General features: G+C 26.7%; 1 protein-coding gene across 1 annotated transcript in view; it reads right to left on the reverse strand.

Moving 5' to 3' along the window:
* Positions 1–1,620: 1,620 nt before the first annotated feature.
* The window catches only part of LOC123273461 (serine-rich adhesin for platelets-like), a 110,632-nt gene continuing 94,068 nt past the window's right edge, over positions 1,621–18,184 (reverse strand). Inside the window, exons 4-8 of the mRNA XM_044740870.1 lie at positions 14,306–14,431; positions 12,881–13,178; positions 8,157–8,338; positions 4,043–4,283; positions 1,621–2,850 (exon numbers count right to left, since the gene is read on the reverse strand). Coding sequence (XP_044596805.1) covers positions 2,603–2,850; positions 4,043–4,283; positions 8,157–8,338; positions 12,881–13,178; positions 14,306–14,431 — 1,095 coding nt within the window. The 3' untranslated portion in view covers positions 1,621–2,602. The remainder of the gene's footprint in view (positions 2,851–4,042; positions 4,284–8,156; positions 8,339–12,880; positions 13,179–14,305; positions 14,432–18,184) is intronic.

Raw genomic sequence — 18,184 nt, forward strand, 5'->3', positions numbered from 1 at the left:
TTATATTTTTTTTTTTTATTAAATTGATTAATTTTTTTTAAATTGTTTATTTTTTTATTAGGTACTTTTCAAAAAAAATTATATAAAAAACATCAAAAAAAGATATAATATAAATTTATATTATTTTTTTTTTTTAAACTGATCAATTTTTTTTTAATTGTTCATTTTTTTAAAAATATCAAAAAAAAAAAATAAAATATAAATTTTATTCAAAAATATGAGAGCTAAAATTTTTTCCAACTTTTAAAGGTAAAGAAGCTATCGAAATTTTCATTTTTTTTTTAATTAAAGCTAAAAAACTTTTTTAAATATAATTTATTGACAGAAAAAAATTAAATTATTAAATATTTAAAGAGTTATTGATTATATTAAAAAATAATGAAGTCTTAATAATTTTTTAAATTGCAATTCATGAATTATTTAACTGAGAAATTTTTAATTTTCATGGATTTCTAAAAAATATAAAAAATGAATAATTTTGAACCGCCTAAAAGAATTGTCTCCTTTAAAATATTTAATTAATAATGTTATTAATGAAAAAATAAAAATTAATATAAAATGACTCATCTTCCGATGCTAAGAGCAATCATGAGTTTCAGTTTTCTGCACACGAAGCGTAGTGAAAGCAAGAAAGCTGTGAAGAATCATGACATACTTTACAATTCGATACGTTTAGCTTCTAGTATTTGATTTTAATTTATAAATTTAATTATGAATATCTATTAGATAAATAAAACTGAATTGCTGTTTGTTGGTAAGCGGATAAATTTAGGACAATTTTTTTTTAATTTTTGTAACAAGCAAAATTAGATTTTTATATTGCTTAAATGCAATTGCATTTATTTTTACTATTATTTTTTGCGAAATTCAATTATTTACTCTAAATTGTAAGCTAAAAGTTAGCTTAGAAAAAAAAAATTATCAAAAAATTAAATTACTAGCCATTGCTAGTAATTTTTATAATAATTATATTTTATAACATAAAATAGATAAAATTTTTTTAATTTCACTGATTTCTTCCTTAATAAGCTCAGCAACATATTGAAAAAAAAATCAATATTAAAATCTAAAAAAATAAATTTCTCAATTCTAAATAAAATAATTTGAATTAAATTAAATAACTCAAGCCAGCAGACAAAACAATCAATCGCCGGTTAATTAAACCCCAATGAATTGATAAACCAAATATTAACTTTTTATAAGCGGCGCGAATATTTAGCATTTACACGTGCCCGTTCGGATCTACTATACCAGCAATTTGTTCAGCTGGCCGATTAAATTGGCGCACATGGAGAACACGCGCTAGCAGGTATAGCTTCACCCGATGTCCCAAAGAGAAGAATAACCAACTCTTTAATTAATTTAATTAGCGCGGGCGTTCCGAGGCGAGAGATTGCAATCCTACTGGTGTTCTTGTCGAGTTTTCTCCTATCCCAAAGCTCTTTACTTTTATCTCAAGTTGCTCCTTTAATCGTATATCGTATTTAATTTTTACCGAGAAATCAACTCAACTCCTCGGTTAGGTATGGCGCTAACCTTGACATTTTTCCGGGCAATGACTCTTTCGATTAAAAGTAAACAAATAATGTGATTGTTGTTTTAAATAACAAAAACTCTTTCTCGATTGTTTTATCTTTTAATATACAATAACATTTACTGGACATTTTGTTCACAATTTAATAATTGTAAATTACTGGACGTGCTGATCGTTTTAAAAAATATAATAAAACAACATTTTTTAATTATGTAAATTTTCGTTACAGTGAAAATTTAATAGCTAGTGGTTTACAATTAATGTTTATTATTAAGTAAATAAAATACTTATGCAAAGTATCAGCTGACGGACTTGGAGGTTAATCGAGTATCGAATTTTTGATTGTTTTTAGGTTATTAATTTATTTTTATACACAATTTTTTTTTTTTATTTATTATACTTAATTTAATTTTTAATTTACGAATTAGATTATTTATTTTATATCACACGATTCAATTGTGCTCGTCCGCAATAAAATATTCGATAAGTCGATTGTATCTCCAGGACGTCAAAAGACTAGAATGATTAGAAGTAACCTTAGGTTTATACACACGTAAAATATAAAATTTAGATTTACATACATATATGTAATAATATATATATATATATGAAAAAGTTATTTTTAAGTTTTTCCACCAACGGCTGTCTTTTATAATTTTGATTTGCGATTAAATATAAACGCGTCATCGTATTTACAGGTTAAAAAACAGCCGCACAATGGAAGACGATTTTTAAATTAAATATTAATTGATTTTTTATATATTCATGTAAATATTAATGAGACAATGGGTTTGTTTGACGAACAAAGTTCTTAGTTTCATATTTTTGCATAAACAAAGTAGAATAAAAATTTATTTGTCTTCTATGAGACATAACCTAATTTTTTCAGTTTACAATTTTCTTCTTAATTTATATACAATTAAAAAAAAAATTGATTTGGAAGGGAATTTAATTGTGTATTGTAAAAAATTTGTTCAGCCAAAAAAACCCAATTTTTGGCCCCTGTATTTGAAAATAGTGTCTTTGATGGCTATCACTACACATTATTGAAGACATCGCACTTTAAAACTAGTCGGTACATTCAGACGCGTAACTTTCAAGATCTACATAGTGTCCGTTCATATTGTCTTCAAGAAGTTGGGCCAAATCGCGTCTCAGAAGCTGGAACTCTGGACGACGATCTGGGTCCGCGTGCCAGCACCTTGCGATCACCCTGAATAGTTCGCTGCGACAGTGCGAGGGGCGCTCCAGTCGGTAGCCATCTTGTACGTTCCTCATTACTTCTCTGGCCGCCATGTCGGGATACGGCGTCGAACCTAAGTGAAATATCAATTTTTAGTTTGTTTTTATTGAAATTATTTCATTAAGAGCGGTTTATAGTTGATTTTCAAACGCATTTTTCTCATGTATGTGATAAAATTTCGAAAAAAAAACGCTTCGCTCTTCGATAGATAATTTAATTATCTATCGAAGAGCGAAGCGCTTTTTTGGAAAATTTTCATTTATTTATGCATAAAATGCATTTTAAGATTCCATTTGTTGTACAAGTATGACAGAGATACTTTCGTTTGTCCAATAGAGGGCGAGAGAGAGAAAAAATGTAAACCCTTCTTAAAATTTAAATATATAAAACTTACAAGTTCACGGACAAAATTATCTAAAAATTATACAGCCTTTTTTTGTTAAATGTACAAAAAAAAATTGCTGAATTTAGAAAAATGGATTTTTAAAAATAACATATCAAGGTAGAAACAATTTTATATGATTATATGAGTTTTTAGTCACATGATACTAAAGTTAACCGAAGTTTTTAATTTTTTGATTTTTTTTTAATAATTAAATTAGAACAAAATAATATTTTTAAAAAATTGCACTTAAAGTTTTTTACAGATGAAATTTTTTTTCTTTTTTTTTTTGTAGTCATTTTTTCAATAAAAAAAAATTAAAAAATTTTTTAATGTCGGCTAACTTGATTTTCATTTTAGTCACATAAAATTTTATATAATGCATTTTTTCAATGTAAAATTGTCAGTTTTTAAAATATAAAAATTAAAAAGTCTTAAAAGGAGTAAAACTGTAAATTTATTAAATTTTTCTATAATTTGGACATTACTTCTTTTTCCTTGTAAGAATAAGAATACTAAATTTGGTGTGTGTATAAATTGGCATGGAAAATTAAAAGAATGATTGACTACTCATTAAATACATTTATGGCCGAAAGTAAATTATTGTACTTAACGTCTAAAACTATAAATGTCTGACAAAGATGTCGGATTACATAACATAAAATTTATATTTTAAATGGCGTGGCAAGAATTTTGCAATGTTCAAACATAACCATTGTATTTAAAATTTATGATCTTCCTTAAAAGATTCTTGCCAATTTTCTTCCATAAATTTTCCAAATTTACTATCTAAACCTCAAAAATTTCACTTATAAATGAAAATTCTTAGCTTTGTTCCTAAATAACCTCAAAAAAAATTTCTACACAATAAAACAATGCTCACCAAGAGTTACTATTTCCCACATAAGAATTCCAAAACTCCAGACGTCTGTTTTAGTCGTAAACAACGAATAAATAAGGGACTCTGGAGCCATCCATCTAATTGGCAAAGCATTTCTTCCATGTCTCGTCTCAATGCACTCTCCATCTTCATTGGCGAACCTCGACATCCCAAAGTCTGCTATTTTGCATAATTTATTGTGATCTACTAAGACATTGCGCGCCGCCAAGTCTCTGTGAATTATCTGAAACAAAAAAAGCCATTAGTATTCAAAAACTAACAAAAACAAATATGCTAATGCAATTAATTATCAAAAACAAAAAAAAACAACTCTTAATTGACATCATTAGTCAAGTCACGTCAAGAGTGCCATTACATTTAATTGACGCCTTATGCAACAAATGGCGACGGTTAAAATTAAAAAAACGGTGTTTCTATCATGAAAAAATCTAATTGAGAAGATCGTTGGTCGGTGGAAACTTATGCCCAACTTATGTATTGTATGCTAATGAACGTTACCAGGAGATGTAACCAGCGATTAACGATCTCGAGGTAAATTAACTCAGCAGTAATGAAGTAGAGACGAAATGTGTTGTTCGAGTAATAGCGAGTGTCTTCTTCTTCTTCTTCTTCTTCTTCTTCTTCTTCTTCTTCTTCTTTTTAAATCTTGTCTGTCTTGATTTCTTCTTTCCCGATGAAAAAAAAATATTTGTCGAAATACATAAAAAATATATTTTAAATGTATTACAAATCTATAAAAAATATATAAATTATGTATAGTAAATATATTTTTAATAGCTAACATTTGGCCGATTTTCATATATATTTTAGATATATTCGAAATATATTTTTTTAATATTATTAGCTATGTATTTTTTATGTATTTTGACATATATCTAAAATATATTTGAAATATATAAAATATATATGAAAATCGGCCAAAAATTTGTTATTAAAAACATATTAACTATACATATTTTTTATAGATTTTTAAATACAATCGTGGTCATTAATTTAAGTATGTTTTTAAGTTTACTGGAAAATAGCCATTTGTAAACTCGAACGTTTATAAACTATAAATTTGAAAATTAGTTGATAATGTCATTTGCAAAATTAGTCACAAATAAAAAATGATATTAGCGAATTAGAAATTTCACCAAATATAAATTCAGTCATTTATAAAATAGTGAAAAACAAAAATCTGTAGTTACGTAAATTTAGCCAATTCTTATTGCAGAAACTTGTAAAATTAGCCGATTGTAAACTTTGTGAATTGTAAAATTAGTCGCTTTTAAACTTCTTATAACTTTTGAATGGTTCGGTCGAATCTGCTCTAATTTTCAGAAAAACTAAGTTTATGGAAGTCCTTTTAGATGCCTCAAATCGTTCTTTGATCCGTCGATCCGTTCAAGAATTACGAGAGATTTAGAAACGGCTAATTTTACAATTCACAAAGTTTACAATCGGCTAATTTTATAAGTTTCTGCAGTAAGAATTGACTAAATTACATAGCCACAGATTTTTGTTTTTCTCTATTTTATAAATTACTGAATTTATATTTGGTGAAATTTCAATTTCGCTAATTTCATTAATATCATTTTTTATTTTCAGCTAATATCACAAGTGGAATTATCAACTGATTTCCAAATTTAGCGTTAATAAACGTTCTAGTTTACAAACGGCTATTTTTTAGTAATATTAAAAACATACTTAAATTAATGACCACGATTGTATATTTAAAATATATTTTTTATATATTTGGACATAGATTTTTTTTATATTTTTTTTTCATGGGGGATTGGCTAATTTTTCGCTGGATTTAATTATTAAAAAATAATGAAGAAGGCGGAAAAGTAAACGTTAATAGTTAATCGAAATAACGTTATAAATGTCGGAGCTAATTTGCCTTGGGTTTAGTTCCCATGTTAAATTTTAAACTGTTAATATATTTAAATAGCAAAGTAATAAGTATGTAACATCCTTATTACTTTATGTTTAATTTATCGTCTTAATATGCAATAGGTTATTAATGTTGTATGTGCTGGCAAAATTATTACAACTGCTACTGAATTAACCGTACAACTATAAAACCTCGTGCCTGTAAAAATATTAAATTGCTTGAGGATCTTAAATTTATATTTATGTTTATATTTATAGTTATATGGAAGATATAGAACCGAGATGAAGATTGAGGAAACTGAATTTTTTGTTTATAGTTTTTATTACAGATGTTACACGTTCTACGGAGAGCAGCATTCTTTGGTAGAAGAGGATCATCCAATTACACGTATCCATAAATGTGAATGCTTGCTCCCTCCAATTAAAGTTAATCGAACTCGAGGAGTATGTATTTATATACAGTATTTGTCTTGTAGTTATCATTCTTATTCTTATTGATGTAGTATTCATTTTTTTTTGTTCTATTATTGATGTTTATGTTCTTCTTCATTTTTTTCCTTTGTGCTTTTATTATTCTTCCCGTCACTAAAGTCGTCATTGAAATAATAAAAGCATCCATGTCCATTGTACTCGCTCTGTCTATTGTAAGGCATTTTTTCATTTTATTGAGACCTTGATATTGACATCTGAAGATACCGATCTTGTGAGGATTTTTTTTTTTTTCGGTTTATTATGTTTGACCATGTAGTCAAGCCCATTACATAAATTCTCGTAAGATTTTATTGTAAATGCTTTAATACTATTGCAAAAATTTATTTGATGGATTTTTATTTAATTTTTATATTTTGCATAACATTTGTTATTCATTTTTTAAAACAATAATTAATAAACATTATAAATTTTAACTAAATAAAAAAAATAATTAAATGTTCAATTATTTTACTAATCATTTTTTTATTGAAATTTTTAATTATTATTATTTTTATTTAAAGTTTAAAATCACTTCCTTTAAATTTAGATTTTTTTGTTCTTGAAAAAAATTTTATTTTTTCAAAAATTTTTCTTAATCAAAAATGTGTAAAAACAGAATATCTTCAACAAAAATGTTATATTTGTCAAAATTGGTTCAATTAATTTTCTTCATGTAATCTATATTTTTAAGAGAAAAAGCAAAATTTTGTGGCCAGTGTAAGTATATAGGCTGCATTCGAAAATGCTCTATTTCTAGATATATAATTAAGAAATGACCTTGTATCTCGTGAACTATTGACATTTTTAAAAATATAAGCTCATCCCGATGTTACACTTATCAAGACCTTTCATTCAAGTACCCACGTCAATTTTTCATATATTTTATATATTTATATATATATTATATATATATGTATATATGAAAAATATATAAAAATGCATGTGGGTACTCAAATGAAAGCTCTTGATGAGTGTAACATCGGGATGAGCTTATATCTTTAAAATATATATTATATGTATGTATATATATAAAAAATATATGAAAATGCATGTGGGTACTCAAATGAAAGCTCTTGATGAATGTCACATCGGGATGAGCTTATATCTTTAAAAACATTAATAGTTAAGAAACTACAGTCCAATTTAATAAGTCATTATTTAATAAAGCAAAAAAAAAGCATTAAAAAAAATTATTTTTGTAATTTTTGCAACACTCAATAACTAATAAACATTATTGATTTTAACTGAATAGAAACAACAATTAAAAGTTCCATAATTTTCAGCTCAGTACAAAGAAAAATCATATTGTTCGCACTCAGAGCAAAAGACTGCTGGTCTTTAGAAATACAAAAATAATAATTCCTCAAATTATTATCACATTTTTAAGTTTTTTAACGTTACAATTTCCCCATAAAGTGTACAACTTTCTCCGTCATCAAAATTTGATATTTATTGTTGTTGATTCTTGGTTAAAAATAAAAATTTCTTAAAAAGTCTCCCTCGGCTAAGAATTCGTAAACAACGCATATCTTCTCAATTTCAAGTACCGTTGTGTGAGCCCTTTACAAGTGACTTTCTCTTTCTCTGGTCTTACTCTTACTCTTGTTTTTTGCAGAAGCCCCAAAAACCGGTATCTCAACCGAATCGACCTTGATCGAAACACAGCCAAAATAAAATCTCAACTCGATCAAATCGCGAAAGCTTATCTAAAAAGAAATGATATAGAGCCGCTAATTGCATATGTTACCTTTTTTGACGCGAGGTATTCCATGCCCCGAGCGACGCAGTACCCAAACACAGTAAGGTCTCGGGAGGTCAATGCTGCTGAATCTTCACTGAAGTTGTAGAAATCCTGTCTGGTCCGGTGATCTCTGAGGTAGGCCAATAACTTCCCATACATCACGTACTCCAGGATCAGGTAGTGCGGTTCTGATTAATACAAAACATACTTATATAAATATACATATATGTATTTACATTGAATTTATTGTAATATGAATAAGTGACTTTGTTTGCTGAGCAATCATATTTCTACAGCCTTGAGCGTATTTGTTCATTAAACACGAAGAATACTGGGAATAATCAACAAAAACTGGTGCATCGTAAATATTTATCGATGCAAAGACGTAAGTTGCTAAGATAACATTGTATTAGTGCTTGTTTTATTTTTCAAAAAATCTCTAATTTTATTTTGTAACATTCTTTTGTGCCAAATTACTTCAAAAAATTAATCTGAAGTTAAAATTATTAAATATTAATCATTTTTTTCAAAAACTTTAATTTTATTTTGTAGAATTAATTTTTAAATAACTCATTAATTTTTTATTTAATTAAAATAAAAATAATTTTTCAAATTACTAACAATTACTTCAAAAAATTTATCTAAAGTTCAAATTATTAAATATTAATTACTTTTACCAAAAAATTTAATTTTAGTTTGTAGCTTTAATTTTTAATTAGCTAATTAAATTTTTATTTAGCTAAAATTAAAATTAATTTGTCAAATTATCTCTGCGTAGAAATAATTATTTATAAAATCTCTTTTATAATGATCCGAATAATGTATAACTTAGATTTATTTAATTGTAGTGACTTATTATTAATTTAATTATTAATAATTAAAATAAGTAACTGTATTGACTGATCCTGTCATTGGCCTATCACTGTTAGGTCTTAATAAAGAAAGATTAAAAATAAAATAAAATTAATAATAAGAATTTTTAACAATTTATTTGAAATTCAAGTTTGTAAATATTTATCATATTTTTTTTTTTAATTTGAAAAAAAGACTCAAATTTTTCATAAATATTATTTTTGTTATAAATTTTAGGGATAAATCCTAAAATAAAAAAATAATTTATCATCAACATTAATTACTTAATTTTAATTTTACTGAAATTAATTTTTATAAAGTAATTTTTGGAAATTCTTAACAAATAAATTATTATGTAGAGAATTTATCAAAAAATTCTACTTTAAAAAATCAAAACTAATATTAATGCAATTATTTGTTAAAATTTGTCAAATAACAATTATTTTTTTATTAAAAAAAAATCCCTGCAAATATTTAACAGTATTGAGTAAAAAATAAATATTTAAAAATCTTTCATAAATAATATGCAAAATAATTAATCGCCGATCGTCGTTAGATTATTAATGGCCGGAAAGTATCGTCGAGTGATTAATAATGAATAATGATAAATAATAAATAATAAATAATAAATAAATGAATAAAGATGTAGAAACTAAGAAGTTAGCGTTAATAAGGCGATATGTCACGTATTAAAAGTACGCAGTGTCTTGTATGCAAAGCGAAGGCTATCCCGCGAATAATATTGAGACGGATGAAGCTTATCGCGTATATTTTAGTGTAGAAATTAACTGTGTATACTTAACGTCTGATTACACCAGAATTAAGACTTAAATCGCGATAAATTAACAAGCTTACATTAGTATTTTTTTTTTTTTTAGTATTTTTATTAATTGCGAAGCAATTTGTCTACGCGGTTCATCAGGTATAACTTGTTTTTAAATTTTGGGGTCGATGGACTAAGACTGAGAATGTTAAAACAACAAACATTAAGTATGGTAAATTCAATGATTTTTTTTTTTTTTTTAAGCAATCAGTTGAATAAATAAAAATTTTCATTGAAAATTGTTTTGTTTTTAATGGCAATTTTTACTCTAAGTTCAATAATTGAGAATAGAATTTTTTTTAAATAATTAAAATATTAAATTTACTACGTATTTTTTACACTTAAAATATTATTAAAAAAAAAATAATTTTTCTTCCTGTTTTTAATATTTATACCGAAGAATTTACAACGCGATAGCACTATCGGCAGAATCGTGACTGTTAATGCAATGACTCAAAAATTTTATGAGTTAAAAATACGTCAAGCCGTCAGACATTAGTCTTGTGGACTTGAGAGCTATCAACTGCACTCACGAATTATCTCTAATAACTCGGTGGTACCGTCACTCGGATCCAAAGATTGTGACCAATAAATTCGTCATGCTTTGTTTATTTTTTTTGTTTGTATTCTTTATTTTTTAGTCATAAATTTATAAATTTTTGCGCCGTAAACTTTTGGTTTGCGGTGAACTATAGATGCGTTCGGATCCTTGAAACCGAGGGCATTCGAGCTATTTAGGACCTAAATATCTTTAGGTCCAGACACTTAATTTTCAGTTAAATGGGCGGTTATGCTACATAAATATTTAATAAATCATCTTTAGTGTTAATACGTGTTCAAATTTTTTTGTTCTTTTTTTTTGGTTGACCCTGCAATTGTACTCGAGTATATAGAATGGGTTATTTTTTCTTAGAAGTTTTGTAACCTAAAATTATAAAAATTATAGTTGAGAATTTTAGGTGTTACATTCATTTAAATAATTTTTATAATATCATATTTTTTTTTTAACTTAACTAACGCCAAATATTATACATTTAAACCTACCAAAATTGAATCAGAAAATTTGATATTTATAAAATAAAAATTATAGATAAAAATTAAGAAGTTTAATAATAAAAACAAATAAGTCTGGCAATGGCCTGGTCGGCTCGGTGTTCGCTTTTCGAAAGAGTGGGACCCGGGTTCGATCCCAGCACGCATCAATATTTTTCAGTGATTATAATTAAAAATATGTGCGTTACGTTACGTTGCCAGCCTCTGGAAGTGGCAGAAATAGCCGGGCGGCACACGTCTGACTTGGGCGGATCACACATTTAAGCAACAACTTGAACGGGTGACCACTCTAGTCAGCGTTGACTAGCGCGAGGGATCTCTGCACACTAGGAGAGGGGCCTAATGCTCCAGTGGTCGATAAAGAAGAGTTTCTTATCAATCACTGTAGACTTAGCCCAGCTCCGACTGTACTATCATGGGTTTTCTCTGTGGTTTCCCCATGATTCTGTTCCAACAATCTGAGAAGGTGAGGTTCAGAGTGAATACGGTACAGAAAGCATAAGTCGGGTCACAGCCGCAATATAATGGAGAGATAAAGTGGAGAGATTGTTGATGCCCTAAAAAGAGTGGGGATTATCAGCCTTGTAAAAACCAGGTAACGGTATACAAGTAAAACCCAAAGATAATAAAAACAAATATTTATTAGTTTTTTTTTTAAAGAAAAGGTTTTTTGATAAAATTATCGTCGTATTTTAATTTAGACCAAATTGAATAAAAAAATTTGATGTTTATGAAATAAAAATTATAGATAAGAATTAAAAGGTTTAAGGTAAAAGCCCCAATAGATGATCATATACTGGTACGTGATCATCTATTGGGGCCTTTATCTTAATGATAAAAACTAATCTTTATTAGTTTTTTATTAAAGAAAAGGTTTGTTGATAAAATTATCGTCATAATTTAATTTAGATACTATAAAGATCTAAAAAAAACATTTTGGAAAAAAATTTTGTAATTATTTTGATTGATTTGCTAAAAATATTGAAAAAATTACACATTTTGTAAGTTTTCAACTTTAAATTCGAATAATTTACGAAAGATTGAAATTATTAAAAAATGATTAATAATCTTTTTGTTAGAGCGTATAATTTTCTATAAAAATATTTCCTAATATTACTAGTTTGATGAGTTGTTCAAAAAAAAAAATTAAAAAATTAGAAAAAATTGAAAATTTCAAAATTTTCTTATACTAATTGAATTGAAAAAAAAAAAAAATTGAAATAAAGCTATCATTTTCTCGATACTTTAAAAAATATTTTCTGGTTATTATAAAAAAAAAAATTTCCTGAAAGAGAGAAAAAATATTTTTTGAAGTTTTACATTACAGTATAAAACGTAATTTGTCTTATTTCCACTAGTAATTTTGATCCAGCCTAATTTCCCGCTAAGCTTTTGGATAATTTTAACCCAAACAAAGACAAATTATAAACTCTTAAGAATTGGAATATAATAATTACAATAAAAATGTAAATGACTAAAATAACAGGTGTTCGTGACACAGAGGTTAGCTAAAGCCATTCTGCTTGGCCATGAATATCACGTGAAAAATTAACAAAGCAAATGATAATACCGAGTGTCTCGACGGATCACGCGAGACGGTGGCAAGTTAATGGCTGGATTGTGAGAAATATTAAAATATAATATAAATATAAATACAAATAATAATATACATAATAGAGTCTAAGCTTAGAAGATCTCTCACGGACAAGTTGATAATGCGCATATGTAAATTGTTCGAGAACACTCAGACGTAGTACGTAATGCCGTCATTATTTTACCTTTTTTCTGAATCGCGTCATTGATATAACCTTATATACACATACATATAAGAGAAATAAAATAATAATCTTCGAGAAACATCAATCTCGGCTGGAAAATAATTTTCCGATACTTCAATGCACGATCTTATCTCTGATTGCAAAAAGTTGCTCAATTTGATGAGTCAGTCGAATAAAAAAAACTTGGTATCTTCTTCATCTGATAAAAGAGATATAACACATACCTTCTTCAGTGCAACAGCCTAATAATGTAACGACGTTCGGATGATTCCCCAACTGCTGCATAATTTCTAATTCCCTGACAAGATCTTCCTTTTCTCTTGCAGAAGCGCCTTCTTTGACAGTTTTTACGGCAACCAGTCGGGTCGTTCCTTTATGACCCGTCAAGTCATCAGCTTCTGCTTTCCATACTTGTCCGAAATTACCCTGTCCTAGGACTGTTTGGAGCCTCAGCTTGTCACGAGGAAACTCCCATCTTGACTCTTGTTTCGCTGGAGGCGGCGGTTTCTCTGCTTCGTGGCACTGCGGTAACAAATACTTCATTTGAAATTATAATTTACGAATGATTATTATTCATAATTAACTATGAGAATAATTATTTAATTATCTGACTAAATTAATTTTTTTTTCAATTAAAAAAAAGAAGAATATAAATTAAGAAAAATGTCTAGTGAAAAAAATTATTAATAGTCACATTTTAAATTAAGCGCGCTTACCGAAGTGCCATTACGCGGTTGTCCTAACATAAAAATAACGCCATTTTGTTGTAACACCTAACTCTTGACCGATCATCTTCTAAATTAATGATATTATCTAAAGTATAATTTTATAATTCAAGAAAATAATAGAAGAAAATTTTTCTATGTTTTTATGTAATTTTTTAATTAAATCCACTCTTATAATTTAGATGAAAAATATGAAAATATATCATGTAAGCAAACTATTCGTAACGTGATTGGTCAAATATATCATAAGTATGAAAATATAGATAATTCCATACTAACATTCACACGCGCGCTTGCGCGCGCAACATATACTAGTTAGTATTGAAAAATTCTAACAGAGGGCGCATGATCGCTAAATCATCTTCTTACCAAAGATTTAAGTTCTAAAATATTGTTCATATTTTGTACTTGGTTGATTAAATTAAACTTTTAGGAAAATCTTATCGCAAAATATCGTATGACTTGAAAAGTTAAAAAATTATACTCTGTATAAATCAATGTATATATTATCGAGATCAATTTGAGACCGCAAGGTCAGAAATTATTAATTAGTGTAAATTTCTAATTATAAAATGATTTTTTTGAGATGTATGTAATGATATTAATGAAAGAATATTAAAATTTAAATGAAAAATTTTTTTTTTTAATTTTGTAAGTTATTTTTGAGTTTAATTAACTTCAAATTCAATTTTTATTGAACTAAACATGTAAATTATCGTAGAAATTTCCTATAAAAATAGAATATTTTATTTTTTATTCTCATTTATAGCCATATATGACCAGATTAGCTCGGATAAGAAAATTGGCCTTATCAAAAAATTTTTTTACGGATTAAATAAACATCCAGTATAATTTACTCGAGTTTACAAATATTAACTTTCACTGGAATAAGTAAGACCATTTGTCTTTGCTCATTCAACTCACGAGATGCTGTATCCTCGGCAATTTGGTTATCGCCTTTTCGATCGAGGTCTTGAAGTCCCCATTCTCGAGATTCAGTGCATCCTTCCTGCAGCTTATCTCTGATGATGTGTCAGACTCCTCCAGCACCTGCAAGCAACATTCACATAAACATAACCAATTTCAGTAATACGTCACCACTCAAAACTCACCAATCAGTCATTATCATTATCATTATCATTAATCACTGTAAGATATTTACTTAGTGTAATAATACATGTATTTACAGCCAATTATTTTCAACGTTCTATCATCATCTAAATTATGTACCACTCAATATTTGCAATTTTATCTTTTTCATGTAATTTTGTTGAGAGAAGAAAATAAAGACAAAGATGAAGATTGAATTATCTGTTATGTAATTTAGAATCCCGGATTGTTATTTGTTACGGGCAATTATTGTTGCGGTTGATTGGATCCTGCTAATTCTAATTGCTTTTCCGGAATAGTTTGATTAAAAATCCATAAATTGAATATTAATCATGCTAAATTATGATTATGATTATGATGATGGGCAGTGGATGCAAATAAACGCGTCTTCGAAGGTTTTGCGGGCTAATTTATGTGAAGAACAAATTAGTTGGAGGAGCTTCAGCTTCCAGCCCGTGAACAAAGCGTTAGCGATCCGAAGGCGTCGGGACTGTCGTAAATAGTAATCACGGACGTCATTATCACCTGAATCGCCTTGAACCCGCTGGATGCTGGATGCTGGATGCTTGATGAATGACAATGCAAATTCGAGGTATCGGCAACCTGTCAGCGGGTGCTGACAGAGGCAAGATCATTATTTACAGGCTTTCATCAATTGTCAATCATTGTTTGGTTGTTGGTTGAGAAATATGCAGCGGCTTGTTTGTTAAGTACTTAAATTCGAGTGTTAATACTTCAGGTGTTTCGCAAAGGAATGGTTTTAGTTTTGTTTAATTTAAGGTGAATTTTATTTAAGATGATTTATTTAATTGACGGTGATGAAAGTTGAAAAAAGGGAATATTTGCATTGATAATTATTTTAATAATTTTCTTTTAAATATTAACAAAAAAAAATTAAATTAAATATTTATAAAAATTGTAATTATTGCATTTTATTTTACTAAAGTCGAATTATTTCAGTCTAATTTAATATAATTCAATAATTTTACATATGTTTGGACTAAAATCAATTATTTAGAAATTAAAATGATTTTTTATTTTAAATAGTGGGTTTTATTAAGTAAAGATTGATTTTTTAAGTAAAATTTTAGAGCTAAAAAATATTTATGATGAAATTAAAAATATTTACAGTAATTAAAAAATTTTAATAATAATAATTATTATTCAAGAATATTTTAACTTATTAATATGTTTTTTATAAAAATAAAAAAAAAAAAAATAACATTTTTTTAACCACGAAACAGTGAAAAGTCGATAGTAAATGAATAAATAATTTGATGTTAAATTCGTATAATTAATAAAAATATTTATCTGATTTCCGTATTGAAAAAAAAAAAATTACAGTGTAGTAACAAACACTTAAAATAAATATTTGATTTGATTACAAACAACAAACATAAATATTTTATTAAAATACTTTCTTGCTAATAAAATTGAGGAAGAAATATTATAGCATAACTTTTATTTATAATGAAAATAGTATAATGTCGTTTATTAAATTTCTCTTTTAAATTTTTCATCACGGAGATAAAGATAAAAGTGAAAAAAATTTTAAATAATAAAAATTTAAATAAAAATACGAAGACGTTTAACAGAAACGACTGAGTACTTAAATTTTTAGCTGGTGTTAAAAAGATCGATTTGAAAAGAATTTAAAAGTATTACAACAAAGCCGAAAGTTTTTTTTTGGTGCTGCAGCCCTTTGCAGAACGAATGCGATCGTAAAGCATAAATTAAATCCGACAGCACGAAAATTAAGTTTGAGTAGTACATTGAGTTTTAGTGGAGGGCGAGAAAAATATAAAAAGTGTTGCGATGTTATGTTACGTGATGCAATGGATTGGTATTCCAATATTTTAAACCACCAGACTAAACAGTTGCCCGCCTTGCGAAAAATTTTATTGTTTTCTTTAGACAACGAAATGGATTGACGATAATTGTTATAACGATGATGATGATGGTGGTGATGATGATGATGATGATGATGATGATAAATATTGATGTATTGAGTAATACAATAAATACTGTTGATATTATTTATTATTTATAGTATGTATTGTAAATTGGGATTACTCATTTAATTGAGTACCCTGACCTGTTTTCTGATTTTATATAATATGTAAAATGTAGTAATAATAAATTTGAATAAATAAATATTATTAATTATTAGAAATTTATTTAACTGATAGTCGCGATAGCTGTCATTATCTTTCGCCGATTAAAGCTACTGAGGACGATTAATCATGATTGTTTTTTATCGGGTGTCATCATCATTAATTTTTTATGTATGTTCTTATATAGGACAATTTTGTTTTTTTAAATTAATTATTGCGAAATTTGATAAAAATCATAAATTTTACTATTATTATTATTATTATTATTATTATTATTATTATTATCTATGATGATAAGTATTTAGGCTACATTCAAAAATGCTATATTTCTAGATACATAATTAAGAAATCACCTTTTATCTTGTGAACTATTGACATTTTTAAAAATATAAGCTCATCCCGATGTTACACTCATCGAGACCTTTCATTTAAGTACCTACATCAATTTTTCATATATTTTATATATTTATGTATATTATATATATGTATATATGAAAAATATATCAGAATGCATGTGGGTACTCAAATGAAAGCTCTTGATGAGTGTAACATCGGGATGAGCTTATATCTTTTAACACGTCAATATTTAAGAAAGTACAGTGCAATTTAACAAAAGTCATTATTTAACAAAGCAAAATTTTATTTATTTATAGTTCACAAGTCACGGCAGTCACATAGTGACTGTAAAATTGCTAGCTATTATTATTATTATTATTATCCAAATATAAAATAAAAATCAATTTTCATCAAAACAATGTTTATGTTCTTTGTATTGAATTTTTTCTCGTTTTTTTATCTCTGATCACATTTTATAATTTTTTGTTTAACTACGTAAATTACATCTTAAACCTTTATAATAGAATACATAATAACCTTCAATTTAAGTAACCTCAAAATTAACAAAAACAAATTTTTTTATATTCATAAAAAAAATTCCAACTAATAAAAAAAAAAATTTTTTATTTTAAATATAAAAAAATTCCATACAATTTTTTTTAAGACAACATTTTTATTTAAAAATAATAATTATTTGGTCTTATATTATATTATATTATATTATTTATGATTTAAGACCAAGTTTAATAAATAACATAAAGCATTAAAAAATAATATTTAAAAAAAATTCCAATAAATAATTTTTTCAATACTAATTTTTTCCACAAACAAACACTGTCTGATTTTATTAAAATTTATCATTTAAAATTCAAAGAGCGCAAGTTTAATGACTGTCATAAAGGATCAAAAAAAAATTTCCTCTCTGAAGAATATCTTCGCAGTCAATGGAAATGTAAATCATGCATATACTTATTTGAAAGGTATTAATATCCCTCCCGAAGACACAAATAAAAAAAAAATAAGATCAAGAACGAAGATGAAAGTCTTGAAGATGACACCCGTCAGGTCATCAACACTATCAATACTACAAGGCCGTAACATTGTTAATTAAAGATGTGCAAGCCCGTAAGCCCAAGGAAATCCAACTTTTCAATGCAATGCAAAGTGCTTTATATAGATTTTAATAATATCGTTAATAAATTGTCTGACTTGTCTTAAGAAAACTACGCATACATATAAATAT

This window comes from Cotesia glomerata, linkage group LG10, assembly GCF_020080835.1.
Source record: "Cotesia glomerata isolate CgM1 linkage group LG10, MPM_Cglom_v2.3, whole genome shotgun sequence".
NCBI classification, from domain to species: Eukaryota; Metazoa; Arthropoda; class Insecta; order Hymenoptera; family Braconidae; genus Cotesia; species Cotesia glomerata.